Source organism: Mobula birostris, chromosome 6, assembly GCF_030028105.1.
Source record: "Mobula birostris isolate sMobBir1 chromosome 6, sMobBir1.hap1, whole genome shotgun sequence".
In the NCBI taxonomy this organism is placed as follows: Eukaryota; Metazoa; Chordata; class Chondrichthyes; order Myliobatiformes; family Myliobatidae; genus Mobula; species Mobula birostris.
Window position 1 is genome coordinate 34,295,591 of NC_092375.1, and position 26,507 is coordinate 34,322,097.

Genomic DNA, 26,507 nt, shown 5'->3' on the forward strand with positions numbered 1-26,507 from the left:
CTTCCAATGCTACGTCACCTCTAATGATTTGATTTCATTTTTTTTAACCACTGGTCAGACTACAACCAGAGGTCATGGCTTAAGGGTGAAAGGTGAAAAGTATAAGGGGAACATGAGCGGAAACTTCTTCACTCGGAGGGTTGTGAGAGTGTGGAATGAGCTGCCAGCACAAGTGGTCCATGGATAGTAGGGTATCGAGGGCTATGGTTCAGGTGCAGATTGTTGGATGTGGGCAATTTAAATGTTTTCCGCTATAACAATGACTCTACCAACAGAGCCACACCACCCCCTCTGCCTACTTGCCTGTCCTTTTGATATAATATGTATCTTTGGACGTTAAGCTCCCAGCTCTAATCTTCTTTCAGCATCCATTCAGTGAAGCCCACGATGTAATACACACCAATCTGAAAATGGGCTACAAGTTCATCTATCTTGTTCTGTATACTGCGTGCATTGAAATACAACATCTTCAATTCTGTATTCATCACCTTTTTCAATTTTGTGCCCCTTTTACATTGCAACTCATTCCGTTCACTTAAATTTTGCCCTATCATCAGGCTGTCCTTGCTCTGAGTCTCACTGCACACTGCCTGTTTGTAAACCATCTACCTCGTCCTCATTACTATCACTCTGGTTCCCATCTCCCTGCCAAATTAGTTTCAGTCCTCTTGAACAGCTCTAGCAAACCTGTCCGCAAGGATATTGGACCCCTTTGGTTCAGGTGTAACCCATCCCTTTTGCACAGGTCATACCTTTCTCATAAATGATCCCAATGATCCAGAAATCTGAAGCCCTTCCCCTGCACCAGACATTAATCTGCAAAATCACGCTATCCTTACTCTCATTGGCACATGGCACAGGCGGCAATCCAGAGATTTTCCCCCAGAGGTGCTGCTTTCTGCTTTCTACCTAGCTCCCTAAAATCTATCTTCAGGACCACAACTACCTATGTCATTATTCCCACCGTATATTCCAAGAGTTCTGGCTGTTCACTCTCCCCCTTTAGAAGGCCATGGACCCAATCTGAGAGATCACTGACCCCAGCATAAAAAGGCTCAAGAACACTGGAAAGAGAAGCATAGGAGAGTGCTGATCACTGATCACTGACAGGAATATACAAGCTTATTGTGTATCTTGTATTGCAATTACAAATTAGACTTGGAGCAGCTTTCTTACTGGTCTATTTTTCTAGTACCACTTTTGAAATCCTGCGTAGTGATTGATTACTTCACAATAATGGCAACCATTCTAGTGATCTTCCAAAACCACTCTTTACAAGATGGGTTAATACACCAGATACTGGGAAATGCCAGCACTTGAAATGTCAGCTAGTCAGACTTTCCTTCCAAAGATATGCAGTGCAGACGATAAGGTGCAAGGCCATGGAAAGATGGAGTCTTGATCTCGCAATGTACCGTCTTGGCCGTGTACCCTGTTGTCTGCCTGCACCATCTCTGTATCACTATATCCTGAATTCCATTATTGTTTATCATTTATACTGCCTCAGTGTAGTGATATGATGGAATGGTCCAACTGGATCTTAAAAAAACTGTACCTCCGAACGTGACAATAACAAGCCCATTTACTTGGTGCTCAATTTAATTTCTGGAGCCCAGTCTGGTGTCCTACAATTATTTTGCATTAGCATCAGTATACTAACATTCAAGGTGGCATCATCTTCAAGGCATTTGTGGTTGGGTACTAAAGGCAGTCTGTTCTATCTTTAAATATAATTCAATTCAGGACTCAAGACAACCAAAACGTACTGACACCAAAACAATTTTAATATAAAATTGGTCATCTTTGACAAATAAGAAAATAAGACAAATTAATTGAGATTTTACCTTTTTAATAATTATGCATGAAAGCTTACAGCCAGACAAGACAAATTACAATTGAAAAAAAAAATCCTGATTGCACTTTTAAATAGTTTTTTCCCCTAATATATATTTCTGGAATGCCAAGATCATTAGGAAAACAGCCATTTTTTCAGTGTTCTATATTACATGGAGGTCTTTTGCAAATTATTTTTAAAGTCACATGTACATACACAGTTTGATTAACAGTGACTGAATTAAGAAAATTATAGACATGCATAAAGTCATAAACATATAAACCTATTATATGCACATTTATTTACATCAATTACATTTCACGCATTTGCCCACCAAATGCCTCCTATTTGACAAAGAAAAGTAAACCAAATCTTGTTACCTGAGATTAGTATTTCTAGATTTACAACACTTTCCTTACAACTGAAATTGTGCAATTTCACATAAGAATATAACTATCTTGCGGAATTTCCAAATGCATTCAAGATAAACTTTATCCAAATAAATTCATCACAATTAGCATACGTTCAGATGATGATCCTTTATTAATGATTTTATGGAAGTTAATAGTTGTGGAATCATCAGAACTTAACTTGTCCAAACATTTCTTTAAATAATCCCAACAGGGCCTCAAGTCAAAATTAAATTTCAAATCCGGAAATCTACTTTCTACTTATTCAGAACAAGCACTGTGTTTATAAATACATCACCCTGTTCATTTCTAATTCTACTGATTCCTTGCAAAATATACAAGTTAAATGAGGTAAGTTCTTCACTTTCATGCTCAGTTTGTGTATCTGACCCATTCTTGCCTGAATAGTATACATGAAATTTGTTATGAAACATGTGCCCATTTTAAGAATTTCTATGTTTATGTGTTGCAATCTACAAAATTCTGATCTCCTGGATAAAATGCTGAAAAAGGACAGTTTCCACTGATTTTACCAATGCTTAAAATAAGGAAACGACGAAAAAAGCTTGCAATTGCAACTAAAATTGCTGGAAGCTCAAGCTTTACTGCAGAATGCTACTGGCACATCTCATAAATGTAAGCAGTTGAAAATATATTTTGGTTTTAGAACTCAGACTTTTCCTTTATTATTATCGTCACTTACCAACTTTGAATTCCTTCTCTGTGAGGAGTTCAATATACGTTTGTAAAAGTCTGCCAGTTACATAATGCTAACCTTTGTAGGATCAGGATATGATCAGGGAAAATGATTGAACATGAACAAGTTCCCACATTATCTAATGCACACAATCAGTTATCAGGATATGTTCCAAGTATTTTCAGTTTTCTTGCACATTTTCTTCAGCCTCTGCAATATGGGCGACCTCAACTTCCACAGTTTCACCAATTTCATTAAGTTTCTGTCCGTGCTGTTGAGATAGTACATAGTTAACCACCTGCATAATTCCATGATCTGTTAGTGTGGGCAATGCTTCATCTTGGCTTTCCACAGCCACAGCTTCAACAGATTCCACTGAAGTCACTGCTTCAACAGCTTCAACCGCCTCGACAGCTTCTCCAGCCACTATGACAGTCTCAACTTCTTCACCAATTAAATCTGATTTGTCCAGTTCATCTTGCATATCAGCAGCTAAGATTCTGATGGCATGTTCTACTTGTGTTCCCTGATTATGGAACTGAAGTGTGTCTTTCTCTAACATTATTTTGCCAGGAACGTGCTCTTTATGAAACTTAGTCATATGTTTCCGCAAACTACGAGCATCAATGTAGGCATCGTTACATATTGGGCAGACGTAAGGTCGTTCTCCTGTATGTGTTCGCACATGCCGTTTAAGTGAGCGTGCATCAGCCCAGGCTACTCCACAGGTCAAACATTCAAATGGCTTCACACCTGAATAAAAATAAAATCATAATAAAATTATTCAAGCAGCGGAGAACCAATATTATTCTTCAAATATTATGCTGATTTAGCTTTGTCCCTTTTCATGATGGCTGCAGTACCTTTAAATGTTGCTGACCAATTAACATGCAGCCCTCTCTACTAACTACAGCTGTTTTTAATATATTCTATATTAGTTTAGTTTTATGTACAGGCAGTAGAGAAGGCAAAGCATAAAACTGAGAGCTAACTTCCCATTTTAAGACTACTTTTTACATTATTTGTCATCAATAATTTTTCTGCAAAAGTAGTAGGATTTCTGAATAGCATGGGAGTAATTATATTAATAGAATTTTAAAAGTTTCTTTTATCAAAATAACTTTAGTTTTACAGTAATACACACAAAATGCTGGAGCAATCAGCAAATCAGGCAGCATCTATGGAGGGGAATAAACATTCGATATTTCAGGCTGAGAACCTTCACCAGTCCTAATGGAGGGTCTCGGCTAGAAGACGAGAAATCCAGCACAAAAGAAATGGGAAAAAAAAGCTAAGAGAAAAACAAAATAATTTCTAGATACTAGCTGGAATTGCACTCCCCCATTTTTTTTTTGCCTTGTACCTCTGGAAGGATTTTCAGTATCAATTTAAATTCCATCCACTTAATCCTACTACTTCAGAAATGTAACTGCAACTCAGCAAAAAAACTTCCACTTCAGTTGAAGAAGGGAGTACAGGAAAATTGCTCTGGCAAGTTTAAGGAGAACATGGCAAACATTATCTAAATAGCAAAATGCCAAACCATTGCGAACTTTGAACAACAGGGCAAGCTTTACATAAGAGGTCATGTAAAGGGAATATAGACAGTGGATTTATTTTGAAACTTCAGTTTTTTTCATAATTATCACAGCATTTCAATCCTGTCATGTTGTTAAAGTATGTGATAATCGAAAGGCAAGGTTTAAAGCCAATAATGACTTCAGTTTACCTTGATGATTATTCATGTGCCTCCGATATTCTCTAAGTTGTGAAAATTTCTTCCCACAGTGTTCACAAGTACGGTCGAGCATCTGCTTAGCTCTGCCTTTCTTGCCATGTGTGGCTTTTTTGACATGTCGCCTAAAAAGAGCTTTTTCGAAGAATTCTTTTCCACAAACATTACATCTGAAAGTAGAAAATATCAACATGGGACTCCGTATGTTTCTTAAAAGTCTCAGGTGATTATTTTTCCACGAGTGGAATTCAGACCTCAACAAGCCAGAGGAATTATGGCAACGAATAGACAACTCTAATCAGAATTAAGTTTAGTTACTTGGCTTTCTAGTAGACACAAAGTATAAAGGTATCTATAAATTAATAAGCAATTTCTCAGGTACAAGTTTCTAATTTGGAATCATGATCTCCTGGCAGATTGACAAGCAGACATCAGTTTTCAACTGCACTGAGGGAACAAGGAGCCCAATCCTGGAAACACAAATCTGGATGCACAAATTACCAATGCAAACCAGAGGTGATAAAAGGATGAGCTGTTTATATCACAGGTTGTACAATTTCTAGATCTCAAATTAGTCATAGAGTTATAAAGCACAGAAACAGGTCCCATAGCCCACTACGTCTATGCTTATCTATACCAATCCACCTGCCTGAATTAATTCTGTATTTGTCTATGCCTTGCTCATTCAACTACCTGTTTAAATGCCTCTTAAATGTTGTTACTGTCCTTGCCTCCACCATCTCCTATAGCAGCTCATTCCAGACAGCGATGATTTTTTCACCAATTTATCCAACCTCTCCTTGTAACTCAGGTCCTCCAATCCAGACAACATCCTTGAGAATCTTTTCTGCATTCTCTCTAGCTTAATCACATCTTTACTGTAGTGGTAGTGTGGCAACCAGAACTGCACACTGAACACCATGTGTGTTGTAACCAAAGCTTTGTCAACTTTAATTATACATCACAACTCTTGTACTCGATACCTCAGCAAATGAAAGCAAAGATGTCAGATGCTTCCCTCAAGTCTATCTGTGCTGCCACTTTCTGGGAAACATAGAAATCTACAGCACATTACAGGTCTTTTGGCCCACAATATTGTGCAAACCACGTAACCTACTCTAGAAGCTGCCTAGAATTTCCCTACCACATAACCCTCTATTTTCCTAAGCTCCATGTACCTATCTAAGAGTCTCTTAAAAGACCCTATTGTATCCCCCTCTACCACCGTCACTGGCTGTGCATTCCACGCACCCATCACTCTGTGTGGAAAAACTTACCTCTGACACCCCCCTTGTACCAACTTCCAAGCATCCTAAAACTATGCCCCGCCGTGTAAACTACTGCAGCCCTGGGAAAAAGCCTCTGGCTATCCACATGATCAATGCCTCTCATCATCTTATACACCTAGGAAATATATACCTGTACCCCTAGCTCTCTTTGTTCAACACTATTGCCTAGGGCAACACCATTTACTATGTATGTCCTTATTTGACTTCTCATACGAGGGGTGATTGATAAGTTCGTGGCCTAAGGTAGAAGGAGTCAATTTTAGAAAACCTAGCACATTTATTTTTCAGCATAGTCCCCTCCTACATGTACACACTTAGTCCAGCGGTCGTGGAGCATACGGATCCCTTCTTTGTAGAAGTGGTCCACAGCAGGGGTGATTGATTAAATTAGTGGCCTAAGGTAAAAGGAGATGAGTTATTAACTTCAAACTTTCTGCATTATCACTCAAAGAGTTGAACTGCATGTGCATGTATCGAGCAGGTCTTGGACCTCCAGGGGGTCCACAGCAGGGGTGATTGATAAGTTCGTGGCCTAAGGTAGAAGGAGATGAGTTATACAGCTCTCGTTACATGCACGTGCAGGTCAACTCTGAGTGAAAATGCAGAAAGTTTGAAGTTAATAACTTACCTCCTTCACCAGTACTTGCATCAGATTTACGCTTTGGAGGCATGGTTACAAGGGTAAAGAAGAGAAAAATTTAAGCCAAATACAGAGCTACACACACACACACACACACACACACCAGTGTTAACGGCAATGTGATCCGACTTAAAATGGCGGATGGTGTTCTCCTTCCTCGAGCCAATGAATTGCTGAAGCTGTGCAATGTTTTCATGAGCATCAAAGTAGTGCGTGCGTTCATTATTACGAACCATTGTATTTAACTCAAATTTTTAATATAACAGGCTTTATGGCAGTCCGTTCATAAGTACAAGTTGTCTGTAAGTTGGACGTTCTTAACCCGGAGACTTACTGTAAACACATCTGATCTTGCATTCTTTAAAGTTTTCATTTAATATTCAAACCATTACGTACATTGATGTAATATAAATAACATTCCTATAACCGAATTGCTATAACTTTTGTAACATACACTGCACTGTACTCACTTGTATGGCTCAGTAACAGAATGTGCTTTTACATGAGAATACCAGTCCTTCTTCCAGCTGTAGCACTTCCCACAGATCTGGCACTGAAATGGTTTAACACCAAGATGCTTGTACATGTGTTGCTGCAGGTCACGTGCTTCGTAAAAACTTCGTTCACATCTACAAAAATGAAGGTATCCTCTCAAAGAAAAGTTTTCATTTCAACTATAATGAATCTTCCAATAGGTTTGCATGATAAATTAGCAATACAAAACTTAAACAGTAAGTGTAAAAATGAAGCCAGGAATCTAAAATTAAATGACACAATAGAGGATCTTAATATTGAATAATCCAAACATATCAGTTCTGAACTACATTAACACAAAACCATAAATGTAATAATCTCCATCCATTTTCCTACCTTGTGCCCATTCACTCCGACATAAAACAGAACAGTACAACATAGGAATAAGCCCCTCAGCCCACAATGCCTGTACCAATTATAATGACCATACATGGTCTATATCTCATGCCTGTTCATGTGCAGGTATAAATGCCCTTTAAAAGTTGCTATCATATCTGCATCCACAATCTCCCTTGCAGTGCCTACCAGGCACCTCCCAGTCTGCAAAAATACTTAGCTCACAAATCTCCTTTAAACTTACCCCCTTCCCCCTTAAGTTATGCCTTCAAGTATTTCACATTTTCACCTGGATAAAGGCTATCTACCCTATCTACAGTCTCTCATAATTTTATATACTTCTATCACATTGCCCTACAGCTTCCAACATTCCAGAGAAAATAACCTAGACTTGTCAATGTTGCCTCTATTCCAAGCAATATCCTATGGAACTCTTCTGCACCCTCTCCAAAGCTGCAACATTCTTCCGATAAAGCAGCAAGTAGAACTTCACAAAAATAGTTGCCTCACCATAGCTTTATACAGCTACCACATGAGTTTCCAACTTTTATACACAATGCCCTGATCAATGAAACCACACAAATCGTGAGCCACAAAGTCCCTCTGTACGTCAAATCTCCTAAGGGTGTCTTTTATTATATGCTTCCCTCTTACATTTGAACTCCCAAATTGCACCATTTCATACTTGTCTAGATGAAACTCCACTTGCCATTTCTCCATCCATATTTGCAAATGATGTATGTGCGACTATCCATTGACAACGGTCCTTACTATTTACAACTCCAATTCATTTGCCTTCTACAAACTCATTAATCAGCTTACCTAAATTTTCGCCCAGATCTTATCTCATAAATGACAATGGTCCCATCACTAATTCCTGTCAAAACCACTGGCCACAGATCTCCAGTTAGAATACACTCTTTGTCTTCTATAGCCAATTCCAATTTTTAAATTAACCCACCAAGTCACAATGGATCCCATATGCCGTCTATGTAGACAACTTCCATCGTCCTACCCTCAATCAATTCATTTTTGCATCACTTAATAAAACTCAATTAGGAATGTGAGGCATGACCTCCCCACACAAAACCATGCTGACTATTTCCAACATGCCCTTGCTTTTCCAGATATGAGTAAATCTTGTCCAGTAGGTTTCCTATCACTGATGTCAAGGTAGGGAACTTATTTGAGAAGATTCTTAGGAATAAATTCCAGGATTATTCATATTTCCCTTCTAAAAGAAGACTGGCTGTAGGACCTTGCCTGTACCTGCAGAAGATGCAAATATCTGTGTCAAAGACCCAGAGATATCCGTACACAATGCTCAGGGATAGATCTCACCAGGCCCTGGGTACTACTTCAAAAGACTGAACACCACATCATCCCTCCCAAACATGTCCTAGAACAACATAACCATCCCTGATCTTATTATCATCCGCATTCATCTTCTCCTTGGTGAATACACACATGAAGTAGTATTAAATATCTCACCCATTTACCCTAGTTCTAGACACAAATTCCCTCCTTTGTCCTGGAGTGGTCCTACCCTCGTTTTCAACATAAATATGAAACGACAGATTCTTCGATTCTGCTTCACATATAGTAATGTAATGGAATAGAAACTAATCCTTTACAGAATCCATTTATTTTTATTATATGAAAATCAATTTTATAAAAAAGCCAGCTCTATAAAAGTATATAATAGCTCTGCTTAATTATTCCAACTTTAAAGATGAAGAATTTGTCAGAGAACATAAAGTGACTTCAGGGAATCACAACCTCATAAAACATATATGTTGAAAGTAGTCAAGGTGATAAATCATATCAGAAATTCCCTATGTCAAGCAAATATTAACCTGGATTTTTGTTTTTGTTATTTTTTTTTTAAAAAGAAAGATAAATATCTTACAATGATTCTGAATGGCAAGGACATTAAAGAGTCTGAGTTATTTCCAGTTCCTATTTTTTTGTCTCCCTGTCAATGTGCAACCCAAGTATATACACCATTTTCAAACCTAGTTTTCATTGCCATGTAAATCCTATAAAAGACCATTTGTAAATGAATCATTCCACTAACTTACTGGGTACATTGAAAGCTTCTGATTTCAGGTTTCGGCAAATGTCTTTTTAAATGTTTGCTGAGACCGGAGGCACGTTTGAAACATTTTCCACAAGTTGGACAGAGGTACTTGGATTCACCTGAAATGTCAAGCAAAACTTAATATCACTTAAGCACAATATTGAAACAGAATATGAAATGGGGATCAAAATACAAATCAAATGTAGATATAACTGTAGTAGTTGTTTCCCAGTTTATGAAAACAATTAAGGAGAATGAAAACGATAGGCAAGACTAATTAACTTTTGTTCAAGAGTATTCTGTCCTTTTATTCATTGATCAGAGTCTTACGAAGAAACCAAACTCCTTCACATAGTTAACCAGAAATTCATACAGAAGCCAGGGAAGGAGAGCCACAGATGAACACAAGTAGGCTCTTAAGGCCACCTAGTCCACACTGACCATTAACCACACATTTACACCAATCCTACATTAATCCATTTTTATTCTCCCCATTTTCTCATCTACAGCCCACAGATTCTACACTTACCTATACACTAGGGACAATTTACTGTGGCCAGTTAACTTACCAATGTGCAAGTCTTTAGGAAACCCATGCATTCACATGGAGAACCAGTAAAGCTCCATTCAGACAGGAGCCAAGTCAGGATTGTACCTGTTCTCTGGCACCGTTGAGCAGCAGCTCTACCAAATGTACCACAGGGCCTCATGGTGGGGGGGGGGGGGGGGTGCAGAAAGAGTTAGGGAGGCAAATGATATTCAATGAACAGACATAGTTAATCTTAGCAACACAGAGAAAATTAAGTAAAAAGTTTATACTGTAGGTGCACCCAATCCAGTGCAACCTGAGACAACTGCTGCGGAAAGGACATGGTAACAGAATAGAGTTTAGAACACATTTTCAATTTTGAAAGTATCTACAATGCAGCAAAATATTCTCATACCACTTCACAAGGTTGTCAGACGTTTGCTGAGGAGACGTTAGACAGCTAAGAATTGTGGACCTGAAAAGTACATAGACATGGAAAGAGCTGAAGTAAGGATGAAAATTTAAAATCCAGACATTGCTCGATCTGGAAGCAAGAGGCAAACTGGAGTTGCAGGAGATTTAAATGTTTGCTGGTTTATACAGAAAAGAATAAGGAAAGGTTTGGAATAGTGAAGTGTAGTGGTAACAAGGCTATGGAAGAGAATACAAGTATTCAGATGAGTCCAGAGGCACACTGTGGGGCAAGGAGGTGAGATCGGAGGTCTGAAGTTCAGCTCAGGATAACATATGAAAAGTCACTCAGCCACAAAGGCACAGAAACAGTCCCTTTGGCCATGCCAACTACCAAGTACTAGTCTACCTGAATTCCATTTACCAGCCCTTGCTCAATGGCCTTCTGTTCCTGGCCAATTCAAGTGATTGACTAGATGCTTAAATATTGTGAGAGCACCCATTTTAACCACCTTCAGAGGCAGTGCTTTCCTGTTTCCAATCATTCTTGTGGTGAGAATTTCCTCATCATTTCATGTCTAAACATCTTCCCCGGAACTTAAATCTGATAGGGAGAAATATTTCATTTATCTGGCCTGTCCAAACCTCTCTGTTTTGTACACCTCAATCAGGCCCCCCAAGCGCACACCTCCCTGCCCACCTGAGCATAATTCTAGCTGATAAGATATAACACCACCAAAACAAATGAAGCAAGGAGAGATATCACAATCATCGAAACCTTTCTGGAGAAAGTACACTGAGAACTCATACATTTTCTGCAAACTAGCAAGATGGATTCTAACATTTTGTTCCCTTACCTGTGTGAACACTACTGTGCTCCTGAAGACTGCGCTTTGTAGCAAATGATTTTTCACATATTTCACAGCTAAATTCCCTTTTACCTTCATGGTGAGCCATGTGTAGTCTTAGACTGTGTTTATAGCCAAAAGTCTTCCCACATATCTAATGAACAGTGAAAGTTAAATTATTATAACATTTTTTGTTGCCTGATCAACAACCTAAAATTATCCATTCCCATCCTGAAACGTCAATCCCCTTCAGGATTTCGACAATAAAGCACTGTTTACCTTCTCATTTGTTGTTCAACCAGCTGTTATTAGCAATCAAATCTGATCCTGTCCTTAACCACTGTTCACACTTGTAGAAGTGACTAATGTACAAGTAAGAGGATATCATGGTGTTTTCTTTCTTTGCGCAGTGGTGCTGTTTCCCCCTGCATTACAACTATCAGTTTCTGTAGCTGACACCATATCAAAATGAGACCCTTAACATTTCTTTCTTAAATTTGAAGATGCCAGTTCCATAATACCTGATTAGTTATTAATTTCTAGAAACTTAGCAATTATAATAGGAATTTATGATCTAAAAGTATATCATTCAAAGAGAGAAATAATATCAAAATAATAGACATGCAATTAGAAAGTTTGCAGAAGTATGCTGCATGTGACTTTTTTCTTTAGCTATTCCAATTAAAAGCACCTTAATTCTCCAAGATTGTCAAATTTAGATGTCATTTCAAAACTTGCTATTATAATATTAAATCTCTGGAGATTCATAGCACTTTTAACAAAGAAAACACTCTGTTCCAATAGTAGCCACTATTAAAAGGTTCTTCTTAAAATGCAGATAAAAATAAATTCTCACCTTGCACACATGTGGCTTGACACCCGTGTGCTTAAGCATATGAAGTCGCAGGTTATAAGGCTTTGGCAATGTTTTTCCACAGATGTCACAGATGAACTGCCGCTTCGTTCTACCCGCAAGACTCTCATCTATTTGCTCAGTGGTCCTCCTGTGGCGCAGAAGATGTGAAAGCAGGGAAGCTTTGTAGAGGAACTCCTTCTCACAGAGCTAAAGCAACAGGAAATGAATCTGATATTTTGCTCATAGTAAAGATGTTAGAATAGAATATGTTCCACTATTTGCATTAATTCTACTGTCCATTTGTTTTTTTTTTCAACAGAAGCCCAGCACCATCTTGATAGAAAGTGTATGTAGACACCCTTTATTTTTAAAATACAGAAAGTGTGTGCTGGTACTTCACAGGAAGGCATTATAGAGAGACCTAATCACTGACCTTCAGACAAGAACAATGGAGCTAATTCAGCATAGACCATTCCATCTGAATGGATCAATACTGTATCGTATAATTGATGTATCTGTTAAGTTATAATTGAACACAGACCATGAAAATACAGACAATGGCAAGTGCTCTCAATCTGTAAAAATTGCAACTTGCTCCACAAATCTAAAATTCTTCCTATCAAAAGCATAATACTGATACATGCAACACACACAAAATGCTGGCGGAACGCAGCAGACCAGGCAGCATCTATAGGAAGAAGTACAGTCGATGTTTCGGGCCGAGACCCTTCATCAGGACTAACTGAAAGAAGAGATGGTAAGAGATTTGAAAGTGGGAGGGGGAGGGGGAGATCTGAAATGACAGGAGAAGACAGGAAGAGGAGGGATGAAGCTAAGAGCTGGAAAGTTGATTGGCAAAAGGGATACAGAGCTGGAGAAGGGGGAGGATCATGGGACGGGAGGCCTAGGGAGAAAGAAAGGGATACATTTTACAGGAAAAAGTTATTTTTCAATTGCTCAGAATTCTTACTGGACATTTAAATTCCTTGATTCTGTTGTGGGTCATCATGTGCATCATCAAGGTGTAACGCTTGGGGAAAGCCTTTCCACATTCATTACATTTATGCTCCGCCTCTGCATCATCTCCTTCAACGGTGGCTCGTTTCGGTTGCATCTTTCTACCTCTCTTCACCAGTTTCTGGGCAACCTGTGGAAGAAAGTTTTTCATTTTTTTAAATATAGATATGGGTATCAGCAAATACAAGTCTCCAGCAACATAGCTCTACTGTTCACTTGAGCAAAATAAAGCCCTAATTTATACAACAATTCTGATGAAAGAAGTCAAACATGCTGACTATCCCTGTGCTTGTCCAAGGGCAAATGTTATGTGCAGGTGATGGTAGGCAAATAATCTATTCCCAAGTCTCTGAAACGTGGCTCTGAATCTTGCCAAGGATACCGCTTTGATATGCATAAATATTTATTTATGCAAGTGCTCACAGACTAACAGGCAGGATTAGCACAGAGAATCTTTGTCTATTTCCCTTCACAAAGTCATCAATTAGTAAAGTTAACCATACACCTCAAACCATGACTGGTGCCCAAACTTTGGACATCACCATTATACAGTTTCACAACTCATCATATGTTGTATTTCACTGAATTACTTGTGGAAAAGATATACATTTTAGCATGCACATAAGAAACAGAAGGCAGCCATTCAGCCCTTCAGTTTCACTTCCTCTATTCCTCAAATGCTTGATGACTCTAATATTCAAAAATCTATTGATCTCCATTTTAAATATACTTAGATACTGAGTATCCACAGTCCTCATGGGTAGAATTCTTTTGTTTAAGATTCACTACCCCCTGGATGTAGAAATTTCCTTTCATCTCTCTTTGAATTACCAAACCTTTATTTTGAGAGAATAACACCAGGTTCTGGACACTGCAGGTGGGAGAGACATCATCCCCGAATCTACCTGGTCAAGCCATTACGATTATGCACATTTCAACAAAATCATCTCTGATTTTCCTAAACTCAAATCCTTCCTTCATGCCACAAACCCACCATCTCAGAAATCAATTCCCAATACTGTGTTTATTGTTCCCATCGTAGGGGAATGACCAGATGTGTTCAAATATTCCAGATATAGTCCCTTCGTAGCACATAAAACTGTGACAAGACTGCTCAAATGCTATTTACCTTGCTAAACAGAAACTGCATATTAATTCTCAGTGATTCATAGACAAGGACATTCAGATCTCTCTAGCTATTCAACCTACCATCCACACACACACACAATAAATGCCACTTGTGATTTCAAATCTACTCCAATTCCCTTTTCTCAGAAGCAGCTTAAGTCATTTGGTCGTATTCAACCACTGAAGATGGTAGTTTATCATTAAAACTGCAGGGTAATTATGATGAGCAACAAACGTCGCCATGAACAGACATGTCACAGCACAAGAATGAAATAAAAGTGCCAAACAATGTTACCCTAAAACAAACCAAGAAAAGCAACAGAGAATATTAAATACATTATATGCAGTACAATATTTAGAAAGTTATAAGGGCATTTACAATCAATTCTAGCGCATTTATAATCAAAATCAACCCAAAACTTTTAGTGCTGTAATAAAACAAGGCCTTCACCCTGCCTTGTACAGCTGGATCCTGGACTTCCTGTCCGATCGCCAACAGATGGTAAGAGTGAGCTCCCTCACCTCTGCCCCTCAACACAGGTACCCCTCAGGGCTGTGTCCTAAGCCCCCTCCTTTACTCTCTGTACACCTATGACTGTGTCGCCACCCATAGCTCCAATCTGCTAATTAAATTTGCTGATGATACTACATTGATTGGCATAATTTCAAATAATAACAAGGCACCCAACAAAGAAATCATCACCCTGACACAAAAAAACAACCTCTCCCTCAATGTCGCAAAAACAAAGAAGCTGGTTGTGGACTATAGGAGGAATGGAGACAGGCTAACCCCTATTGACATCAATGGATCTGCGGTTGGGAGGGTAAACAGCTTTAAATTCCTCGGCATACACATCACCGAGGATCTTACCTGTTCTGTACGTGTGGGCTATGTGGTGAAAAAAGCACAACTGCGCCTCTTTCATCTCAGACGGTTGGGGAAGTTGGTATGAGTCCCCATATCCTAAAGACTTTCTACAGGGGCACAATTGAGAGCATCCTGACTGGCTGCATCACTGCCTGGTATGGGAACTGTACTTCCCTCAATCGCAGGACTCTGCAGAGAGTGGTGCAGACAATCCAGCACATCTGTGGATGTGAACCTCCCTATTCAGGACATTTACAAAGACAGGTATGTAAAAAGAGCCCGAAGGATCATTGGGGACTCAAGTCACCCCAACCATAAACTGTTCCAGCTGCTACCAACTGGGAAACGGTACCACAGCATAAAAGCCAGGACCAACAGGCTTCGGGACAGCTTCTTCCACCAGGCTATCAGACTGATTTCTTCACGCTGATCAAACTGTATTTCTATGTTATATTGACCGTCCTGTTGTACATACTATTTATTACAAATTACTATAAATTGCACATTTAGACAGAGATGTAAATATTTTTACTCCTCATGTATGTGAAGGATGTAAATAATAGTCAATTCAATTCAAAAAGTCTAAATATTGCTGAGTATGACACATGAAAACTATAGAAGAGAACTCCCATAGTAGATTACATCAAAAATATCATGTTGCACTAAATTTTATATAGGTGTCCCCCGCTTTTCGAACACTTTACGAAACCTCACTGTTACGAAAGACCTACATTAGTTACCTGTTTTCGCTAACAGAAGGTGTTTTCACTGTTATGAAAAAAGCAGTGCGCGATAAAAGGCAGCGCGCGCCCCGAGCAGCCAAACTCCTCCCCGGAACTACATTCTAGCCGGCATTGCTTAAACACGTGCCTGTCAGCATCTGTGCTTTATGTTGATTTATTTTGAGCATCTGTTAGCAAGGTGAGTTCTAAGGTATCGGAAAAGCCTAAAAGAGCTCTTAAGGGTGTTACACTTAGCGTAAAACTAGACATAATTAAGCGTTTCGATCGTGGTGAACGAAGTAAGGACAAAGTGAGTTTGGCTTGTGGAAGTTGACAAAGATGATGTTGAAGAGGTTTTGGCATCCCATGACCAAGAACTGATAGACGAAGAGCTGATGCAATTGGAAGAGAAAAGGATAACAATCGAAACCGAATGCAGTAGCAAACGGATCGAAAGTGAAGTCGTCCAGGAACCGAACGTGAAGCAACTGCGTGAGATTTTCGCTGCAACGATAAAGTACAACTTTAATTTTGAAAGGGTACGTTGGTTTAGGGCATATTCGCAGGATGGTTTGAGTGCTTACAAAGAACTGTATGATAGAAAAATGTGCGAGGCTAAGCAGTCAAGCAAGCCTTCCACATCAGACGACAAACCTCGACCTTCGACATCGAGGCTGCCCTGATCGACAATGAGATGACACCCCAGTGTCCCACCACCCCAATCCCCGGGCCGTGGACCGATACATTGCCGTGGAGAATGCAGCGGTAGCCGGGACGCACCCAGCACATCTTTAAGAAAAAAGCCGAAATAAACAAGCTAATTAATTAGGTGCCGCCCGGCACGTAAATGTTGGCCCAGATCAGAGGCAATTGCTGACTGCGTCGCCTCTGACCTGCGCCGACATTTACGTGGCGGGAGGCACCTAATTAATTAACTTGTTTATTTCGTTTTTTTTTCTTAGATGTGCTGGGTGCGTCCCGGCTACCGCTGTACCGCTGTTATTTGATATGATTTGGCAGCTTCATAGCTTAAAGGTTACTGGAGAGAGAGTTTCTGCCGAGAGCACTTGCGTGAGACTTTTGCTACACAGAACAGTGTGGCAATGGTTGTAGAGAAGTATTTCTACTTTATATAGGCTGTGTATTTATCATATCATTCCTGCTTTTACGATATGTTACTGTTATTTCAGGTTTTATGTGTTACTTGGCATGATTTGGTAGGTTATTTTTGGGTCTGCGAACGCTCACAAATTTTTCCCATATAAATAAATGGTAATTGCTTCTTTGCTTTACCACATTCCGGCTTACAAACCGTTTTACAGGAACGCTCTACCTTCGGATGGCGGGGGAAACCTGTACCTGCACATGAAAAACTCATTTGGAGTTACATTTCATACCTGTTGTGTTGCAGATTTTAGGTTGCTTTTCCTGGCTCGCAATTTCTTCTCTGTGCCTTTGTGTAACCGAATATATCCACCTTCAGCTAAAGTACGTTGTCGTAACCTACTTTTGTAAGTATCATCTAAGAGGCATTTGGAAGAAGAGGCTACAGCAACTGATTTCTGTTTGTCATGTAATTTTGGTGGCCTACCACGCTTTCGTTTTGGCACATCTGACGTACAAGAATTTTGGATCTCTGTCAAATTCTCCTTCTGCTGATTCTCACTCTCATTCCCATTTACAATAGGCACATCCGTCTGTTCACTGGTAGTTGGGGTTTCTGCAACGTCCTGGGCATTATTCTCTGTACTTTCCAGATTTGGCGTGCTTACACTAGACTCCATTGGTTCAATTTGCTCATTGACATGATTGTTTTCAGCACCACCATTTTCCACAGAGCAGTCGAGAATACCCTGAATTTGCTGAACCGTCAGTTCTTCAGTTGTATGTGTCGTTTGTGATTCATACATCACAGCATCTTTTGGGGCCTCATCTTCCACACCAGATGCAGGGGCTTCAACAGGTACGGGAATTTGTATAGGCTCTTGCAGTAACACAGTTATGGAGCCATCAGCAGTGCTTTCAATAGCTTCAGGCTCTGGTTGTTCTAAAGTATTAACATCCATAGGCAGCTCCACCTCGGTGGCATGGACTCTGGAATTTACAGTTTTTACATCTCCCTTTTGATACACAGTAATCTTCCTTTCCTCTAGCTGTTTATGCACATGTTCACACATCTCCAGAACTTCATACATTAGTAGATGACGTGCCAATGTGGCAACATCAGCCATATGACAGAAATCAAACGCTAAGACAGACGTATAAGCAAATTCCAACAATGGAAGAAAACTTGTTTTATTAAAGCCTGCAAAAGAATGTAAAAAGTGAAAAGATTTATAAGAATGTTATTTAAAACTAACAATAATTATAAATATACTACCCAACAGTTTGGTCACTTACTGCGTTGGAGCACTCATGTCAAATGTCCAAAAGCAAAAGAATACTAGTACGACTGTCCCTTTTGCAGAATCTCTAGTTGTTATAACCAAAAGTCAGGAAAATGTTGGGAGAACTAGGACACTGTAACTACATATTTCATGGTGTTTGCTTCAATGTTTTAACAAAAGTATCAAGGATTAAGTTGCACAATTTCTGGGAAAGGTATTGTGTATTCATGAAACTTACCGCAGTAAATAGTATAAAAAAAAAAAGCACAATTCATATTTCAATTAGTTGCTCATAATCAGAAACATGCAAGTTACACAAATCTTTCCATTAAAGACTCTTGAATCCCAAATTTAATATTTATCACAGAAATGAAAATATAATCTCCATTTCTTTATAAAAATCAAAGCAGCTATTTACCCATTACAAGGCAAATTTATGACAATTCACCACAGTATACCAAAAGTCAAATGGAGAAATTTAATAACAAGATAATGAGATGCCCACAAGGGAAAACAAGCACGCAAGCAACCTCATCAAATTTCAGATATTAAAAGTGAAAGATAATAGAAACAAATGATTCCATCATTTCTTCAACTTTTTGAGGAGGTGTCCAGTGGTGAATAAAACGATAAGTAATGTGTTCTGCAGATGAATAGCTGACCCACTATAGTGTCATCAGGATGCAGAGCATCTGTCTAATTGCACTGGGCCATATGGGTGTGGTAGAGAGGACTCGGGAGAAAAATACGAACAAGAACAAAAAAAAGGAGGAAGCAGGATCACAGTCAAAGAAAATAATAAACATTGTACTTTCCTGGTTTCACTACATATAGCAGCTTTAAAATACTACAATCAAGACCGCATGAAGGTCAATAAGCGTAAATACTTTTGATTTAAAACATCATCTTTGTTGCCATTATTTCCTGTCATTTGATTAATTTCCCACATTCCTTTGCAAGGTGAAATAATAGTGCTATTTCTGTGATTTCCAGACATGATATAAACATAGGTACTCGATTTTTTCGTACCTGAAAGGTCCACAACCGCTTCATGACTGGAGACTGCTCCCTTTTCAATGAAGAGGTCTCGAAAATATTCACTGCTTGCTGCCAGAACGGACTTGTGTGCTTTGTACTCCTCTCCCTCGATCAGGAGCGTGACATCACAGAATTGGTTGGACAGCCTCTGAAAATTCAACTGTTCTAGCACTATTTGGCAGTGTTTTTCAGATTCCTGTTTCACAAGGCCCTTGCTATCCACCTGAATAAAACAATTTACACGGCAATTCCAAATTTGTGTCAACATGATTTAGGTCAACCAACAATTGTCTGGTTATGAACTTCTTCAGAACTACTAAAAGTGCCATTACTACTTCAACTTGCACTGATAGAGTGCTTTCAAATTATAGATTGGTTTGATTGTTTCAGGAATCAGAGCAATACTTCTATTTCTGGGGCTGTCCACAACAAATGGTCACAAATATGCAAAACATGCAATAAACAATAAATCATATAAACAATTCTGCACAAAGAAATTTGTCCTGAAGTATTCATTAAACCTACATGTGGCTTTGGTACTGTCGTGACTCCAGGCTTTGGTATGAGAACAGGCAAATCACTAGTTTTAATTACTGTCTTTTTTAAAAGGTTTGATAGATACAGAAGAAAGAAAGGAATACAAGGGAATCTAGGTAAGTGTGAGATGAAATGACAGATGAGGTTCTTTATATAGAGCATAAACTGGCAGAGATTATTGAACTCAATGGCTAGTTTTCATGCTGTGTAATTCTGTATGACAACGGAATGTGCTGCAAGATATAAATACCTCAGAAAGTGGGGAAAATCAAATCTATGTTATTACCTAGTGACTTCAGTTTCTGTAGTTGTTTTTAATTGTTTCTTAGTGGTTGGTGTAGGTCAATTAACAGAAATTATCCATATTGCTGGTCATGAAAATGAAGTTGAGCATACTTTTCATAAGCAAGATGTAATAAGGCCAAACTTAAGCGTGCACTGAGTTAAAAATTGAAATAATTTACCTCAAAATTATAGTTTTACATGCTTTTAAAACATTATTTATCTAACTTCAGTTGGAAAGCTTGGAACCATTGGTGCTCAAGCCATTGAAACTGAAATCTCCTACTTCAAGACAAGCACTGTGAAATGCAGAAGTCCAAGGCAGACTCCACTACTGACCTTCTTATAGCATCTAGTACTGGAGCTCCTGGTCTTCCTGGGATTACCCAGGATAAAGATTTGGTGGGGAAGGCAGGTGGCACTTGGCTCACAGATCATAGACTGTTTAATCTTAATGGGGACTGAGAGAATCGGAGGCAATAAATAGAGAAGATAAAAGAAAATTGCTTTGGAAAAAATTCACTTAAGGCTTAAAATTATTCCTGTGTATTTTGCATTTTGGTTAACTTTTTAAAAAGCTGATTTTTATTTTAATTGAAAAATATTCAATGCCATGGAGCCTTAACAAGAGTGGATTGAAGAGGATGTTAAATTTTGTGGAAGAACACAGAATGAGGGATCACTTTTTAAAAACATGGTATATAAGGGGTTGTTCATTTAAGATAGTGATGTGATCAAATTCCCTCACAGATGATCATACATCTTTAAAATTATCTTCCTCGAGGCAATGCAAACAGAATCAGAATCTTTAAACATTTTAAAGGTTGAGATAAAACAGATAGTCAATTAGCAAAGTGGGGGGGTGGTTCAAAAGGTAAACAAGAGGCATAATTAAAGTTACACAGAGATGAATTGTGATCTTTTAAAAGGCAAAACATGCTTGAAGTTCTGAATGATGAACTCTTAATATTTTGTATTTATTTTATCATTTAAAAATATCTAATTATCAAGATGCAAAATCCTCTGCTAGCAATGTCAAGCCTAAACTGTGTTGTTGTGAATATCACTAGTATTTTGAGAGCATGGCCTTTTTTAATGTTCTGCTAATGCTTTGATACAGTTCAAAGCAGATCATTAGATTCAGCAGATCAGTTTGGGATGACTGGAACATAATTCTAGGTGGGATGAGCGGGGATGCTGTGATGTGGCCAAATGGATTGCATGATATTGAATATTTATCATTATTTTCTTTATACATTTGGATATATAGCAGCCACAACATTCTGCTTTGATCTCTACTCTTAGACATATTTGTTTTCCTACTTCTTATTCTTTGCCTTGACAAGTAAAAAACATGACATAATTGTAGCTTTCTTATCTGCCATATTATTGTCTAGCATCATTGTTAAGTTTACCAGTATGAATGATTATTAAATCTTAACCTTGGTGCAACATGGGAGCATTGAGAAATTTGAGTACGAAAAAACTTATACAGGTGGTTAATTGGTATTACAAGCTGACTGAAACAGCTACCTGCATTCCACACGTAGGTTAGGTTCTTTGTGACTAAATGAATCAAATACTGTGCAAATGGGGCATTTTCTAATCTTCTAGGCTAGACTAGAAATTAAAACAGTCTAGTTATTATACGTTTTAATAAATAAAACTTAAAATCAACGTGTAAGACTCATACTTTCAGTTGAAGCTCCCCAAAGTCCCTTAAGTACCCATAGAATCAATGGTACTTACAAACACCAACTCCTGCTTTGGGGCCGTTTTCTTTCTGGTAGGTTTCGGGGGAGCTTCAGCTCTTCCCCCAGAGTTACTCAATTCATCATCAGTTTCATTGCCATTACCCGCCACTGGAACGTCTATGCCTAGCTGTTCCAACATTTCCATTGTATCGGCACATACTGACTTGTTTCGATCGATCTTTTCCTTGCATTGAATACATTCCTTGATATAGTCTTTCACTTGCTTAAATATACCTGAAAATGAAACAAAATGGCACTGCTAATTTAGGAAATAAAAGAAAGTTCAATTCACCAAATCTATGAAAAAAAAAGGAAAAAGGTGATTTTAAAAAAGACTTCCAAAATTAACCTGGAGGGGACACGGTTAAAAATGATTCACTTGTACTTCTTCCAGTTTAGTGTATTGCATTGAAGAAGCTCACATTCAATCTTTCACATTGAAGTTCCGTTTCTATTCAATACACACAGGTGCCAGGATAATCAAGGACACGACCCATCCAGCCAACACACTTTTCGCCCCTCTTCCCTCTGGGAGAAGGCTCAGGAGCTTGAAGACTTGTACAGCCAGATTTGCGAACAGCTTCTTTCCAACTGTGATAAGACTGCTGAACGAATCCTGACCCGGATCTGAGCCGTAACCTCCAAATATCCGGACCTGCCTCTCGGATTTTTTGCACTACCTTACTTTCCCTTTTCTGTTTTCTATTTATGATTTATAATTTAAATTTTTTAAATACTTACTATCAATTTGTACTCCAGGGAGCGTGAAGCGCAGAATCAAATATCGCTGTGATGATTGTACGTTCTAGTATCAATTGTTTAGCGACAATAAAGTATAAAGTAGGTGATGCTGAGCATTAATTGCCTGTCATTTCAATTCTCTATACTGGACCTAGTTGGCACAGTGTAAGTCACCAGCTCATCTTTCGGGCAGCCATGTTACAGAACTTCAGCACAACAGCGGCTTCATTAATTTCAGATTCAAACGTTTGCATCAGAACTGGACAGATTTTTCTTTCTCTCTACTGACCTTACCTAAGCTGCTCACTATTTCCAGCATTCTCACTACATCAGATTTCCAGCAACTGCAATGACACATAGCTCACACTACAGGCATTTCCCCTACATGCCCCTCAACTTGCATCTCCTCCAATTAACAATCTTTCCTCACCACGTCTCAGTTAACCCCTTTGTTCTCCCCACCCCTTTACTTCTCCAAAAGAAAGCTAGATTTCTGAATTTTCCTGGTTTTGATTAAAGGTCAGTGGCCTGAAGTGTTATCCCTGTTTTCCACACCACTGATAACGCCTGACCTGCTTCTATAATAGTCAAGAGACTCATAAAACTTCAGTGCTAAAGTTATGGGAAGGAAAATCAAATACTTCCAAATATCATTACTTCTCTGAGCATCAAACGCCAATCGATGTCATTCGATTCACTCTCAAAACACCTTTAAAAAGACTTTTTCGATGCTGTCACATTAGAATACCCATTACTGATCTTCATAACAGACAATTATCGACTCCATTTACTGTCATCGCCTACTTATCAGCAGTCCCCTCTCCCTTCACCACTGCCCTTGCCCCACCAAATAAACCACACACCCAAGTCATTCGACCGCTAACACATAGGACCACACTCCCCCCATTTCTTCACCAATTATTTGGCAGGGAAACGTTCTAAAATCAGGTTGTATTCAAAGTAAATTGTCTTGCCATCACTCCACATTCCGATCCCTGTTTTCTCACTCCTCTGCTCACTGTCCCACAACTTTCCTCCAGTTCTGATCCTGTTCACTTTTTCCCGAAAACACGGCTGCTGTCTATACGTTCTCTGCCACCTTCACCGCCCATTCTTCAGAGGTTCTTGATGCCTTCTTCACCACCCGCCTTCCAACAGGTGCTTCAAATAATGTTTTTCCACACTCGTCCCGAGTGAAGTCGAAGCCCCCTTGTGATCGCGCTTCTATGCGCCATCTCCACTAGTACTCTCCCCAAGAAGACCGCCCCTACACCTCAAATACATGGTGGAGGATTACAAATGCCTGGAGATACGAATTGACAATCAACTGGACTGGTCAAAGAACACTGAGGCTGTCTACAAGAAGGGTCAGAGCCGTCTCTATTTCCTGAGGAGACTGAAGTCTTCTAACATCTGTCGGACGATGCTGAGGATGTTCTACGAGTCTGTGGTGGCCAGTGCTATCATGTTTGCTGTTGTGTGCTGGAGCAGCAGACACCAACAGAACCAACAAACTCATTCGTAAGGCCAGTAATGTTGTGGGGATGGAACTGGTCTCTCTGACAGTGGTGTCTGAAAAGAGGATGCTGTCCAAGTTGCATGCCATCTTGGACAATGTCTCCCATCCACTACATAATGTACTGGTTGGGCACAGGAGTACATTCAGCCAGAGACTCATTCCACCGAGATGCAACACAGAGCGTCATAGGAGGTCACTCCTGCCTGTGGCCATCAAACTTTACAACTCCTCCCTTGGAGGGTCAGACACCCTGAGCCAATAGGCTGGTCCTGGACATTTCATAATTTACTGACATAATTTACATATTACTATTTATGGTTCTATTACTATTTATTATTTATGGTGCAACTGTAAAGAAAACCAATTTCCCCCGGGATCAATAAAGTATGACTATGAAAGTAACTTAGCGTCTGATTCAGGGTGAAGCAAAAAACCCGATAACCATCCCCCTTCCACGTCTCGTCCCTTCTCCCCCGCTCCCTGCATCTCCGTTCTTCCAATTCTTAACCAGCAGCTCTGCCAGATTATACCCTACGGCAGGTCCTGAGGGATGTGCACTCCAATTTTCTCACTCCTCCTCCTCTCCCATGTGGTTGCCCCTCTCACTATCCTCCCCAAAGTAACTTCCGGTCATGTCTCTCGTCCAGGGTGAGGCACAAGCCCCGTAGCCGTTCTCCCTCCGTAATCCTCACTCACCTCTCCACCAGTAGCTCTGCGAGATGTTCCTCCAGGTCTGGTCCCGGGTGAAGTGGATGCCCTCGGCGCTCTCGTGGAACGAGGCGATCAGCTCCCGGCGAGTGCTGGCCTCCAGCACAACCTCCAACTCATCGAACTCGTCGCGGTCCTTGCGCTTCTTCTGGTAGTACAGGGTTCCGCGCCGCACCACGTAGCAGGCGGCGGCCTTGCGGATCTTCCTCTTGACGTTGCCCTCGGTCCCCGGCGCATAAGGTTCCTTCTCGTTGGTCAGGTACCGGATGATCGCTTTGTAACTCTCCTCGTTCGACATGTCACTGCCCCTGCGGTCAGGCCGGCTGCCGCCGAGGCCTCCCCGGTTTACGTTTAAAAACAAATAATATTTTTAAACTAAAAATTGTTTAGATATTTTATTTATTAAACGTTGGTTGGTTTCGGCCGTAGGGAGCGGGAAAGGTTCCTCGGAAAGATAAAATGGCTGCTGCACAACCGGAGATGACACAAGGCGATCGTGACCCTTGAACCGGACGACCATTCTTTGGCAAATGGCTGCTATTGCTCTGTTGGTTAAAGCCGCGACTTTCTTGGGGACGGTTCCTCACGGGACATATCAGGTGATACGGGTTCGTTCTCAGTTCTTCAAGTTTTTTAAAAAATTCACCTGATATTTGTCCTCAGGATAATGGAGAGGGGCCATGGTAACGAGAGGAGTGTCGGCCTTCTCTCCGCGGCCAATGCTGGTCCGAAGTCAGAATGGCTCGGCACTTTGAGGGTGGGAGAAAGAAAATAAACGAACGATCTACAGACAATGAATGAAAATCTTTGATTCCGAAGTCCTGAAAACAAAACAGCTCAGTAGGGCATGTAGTGGCTGTGAAGGAGAAATGTCCAATATTCCAGGTCAAAGAGCTTTCACCAGAAATGAGAAACGCCCAGTACCTTCCTATTAAAAAAAATACCAGAATTTGTTGCCAAATATAACAAAGCACCCAGGAAAAGTTATTGAGACAATCAACGGCCTTATGAAAGGCCTATATATGTGCCACATCATTCTATAACAGACATCCCACCCTGCAAAAACTCATTTCAGGGAGGTTAGCACCCGCACCCCCTCGCAACACCATATCCCACGCCCCCCCCCGCCCGTCGACCTCCAAGGGTGTATGTAATACTTTGTTTAGTGATTTTGTCTAATCTGTAAACCAAGTTGGGTATATGCAGCAAATGTGACATTAAAATATGTGCTTATATTATCATGTGTCTGACATATCATATTACAACTTTAAGCAAGTCTACAGAGAGTTTGGCCTCATCACGTAGGACATCAATAGCGTAGCTCCTTAGCAGCTAGCCAGCTAGTTTAAATAACGTTAGCTATGCTGTAATGACACCTGTTAAATTCACCTCAACATATCTTTTACATTTTAACCCACCATGGGCAATAGAAAAGTCACTGTTGCAAGCAGTGCAGCGGCAACACTGTCATTATTTTTGAGGTCGACTGTAAAGCCTGCCCACAGAGAAAACTGATAGGTCTACTTAGCAGGGGTCCCCAACATTTTTTGCACCGCAGACCGTTTTAATACTGATAATATTCTTGCGGACCGGCTGACCCGGGGCGG

General features: G+C 39.8%; 2 protein-coding genes across 2 annotated transcripts in view; one reads left to right on the forward strand and one right to left on the reverse strand.

Moving 5' to 3' along the window:
• Positions 1 to 1,839: 1,839 nt before the first annotated feature.
• zbtb11 (zinc finger and BTB domain containing 11) lies at positions 1,840 to 25,657 on the reverse strand. Its single transcript, XM_072260191.1, has 11 exons — positions 24,889 to 25,657; positions 21,928 to 22,166; positions 19,351 to 19,582; positions 17,332 to 18,239; positions 13,170 to 13,346; positions 12,200 to 12,406; positions 11,353 to 11,497; positions 9,557 to 9,674; positions 7,076 to 7,234; positions 4,671 to 4,846; positions 1,840 to 3,694 (listed from the first exon to the last, which is right to left on the reverse strand). Exons 1-11 carry the CDS (start codon positions 25,196 to 25,198, stop codon positions 3,123 to 3,125), a joined length of 3,243 nt encoding a protein of 1,080 aa, XP_072116292.1. The 5' UTR covers positions 25,199 to 25,657; the 3' UTR covers positions 1,840 to 3,122.
• cep97 (centrosomal protein 97) overlaps positions 24,832 to 26,507 on the forward strand; it is a 92,910-nt gene continuing 91,234 nt past the window's right edge. Inside the window, exons 1-2 of the mRNA XM_072260194.1 lie at positions 24,832 to 25,159; positions 25,330 to 25,499. The gene's annotated coding sequence lies outside the window, so the exon portion shown is untranslated. The remainder of the gene's footprint in view (positions 25,160 to 25,329; positions 25,500 to 26,507) is intronic.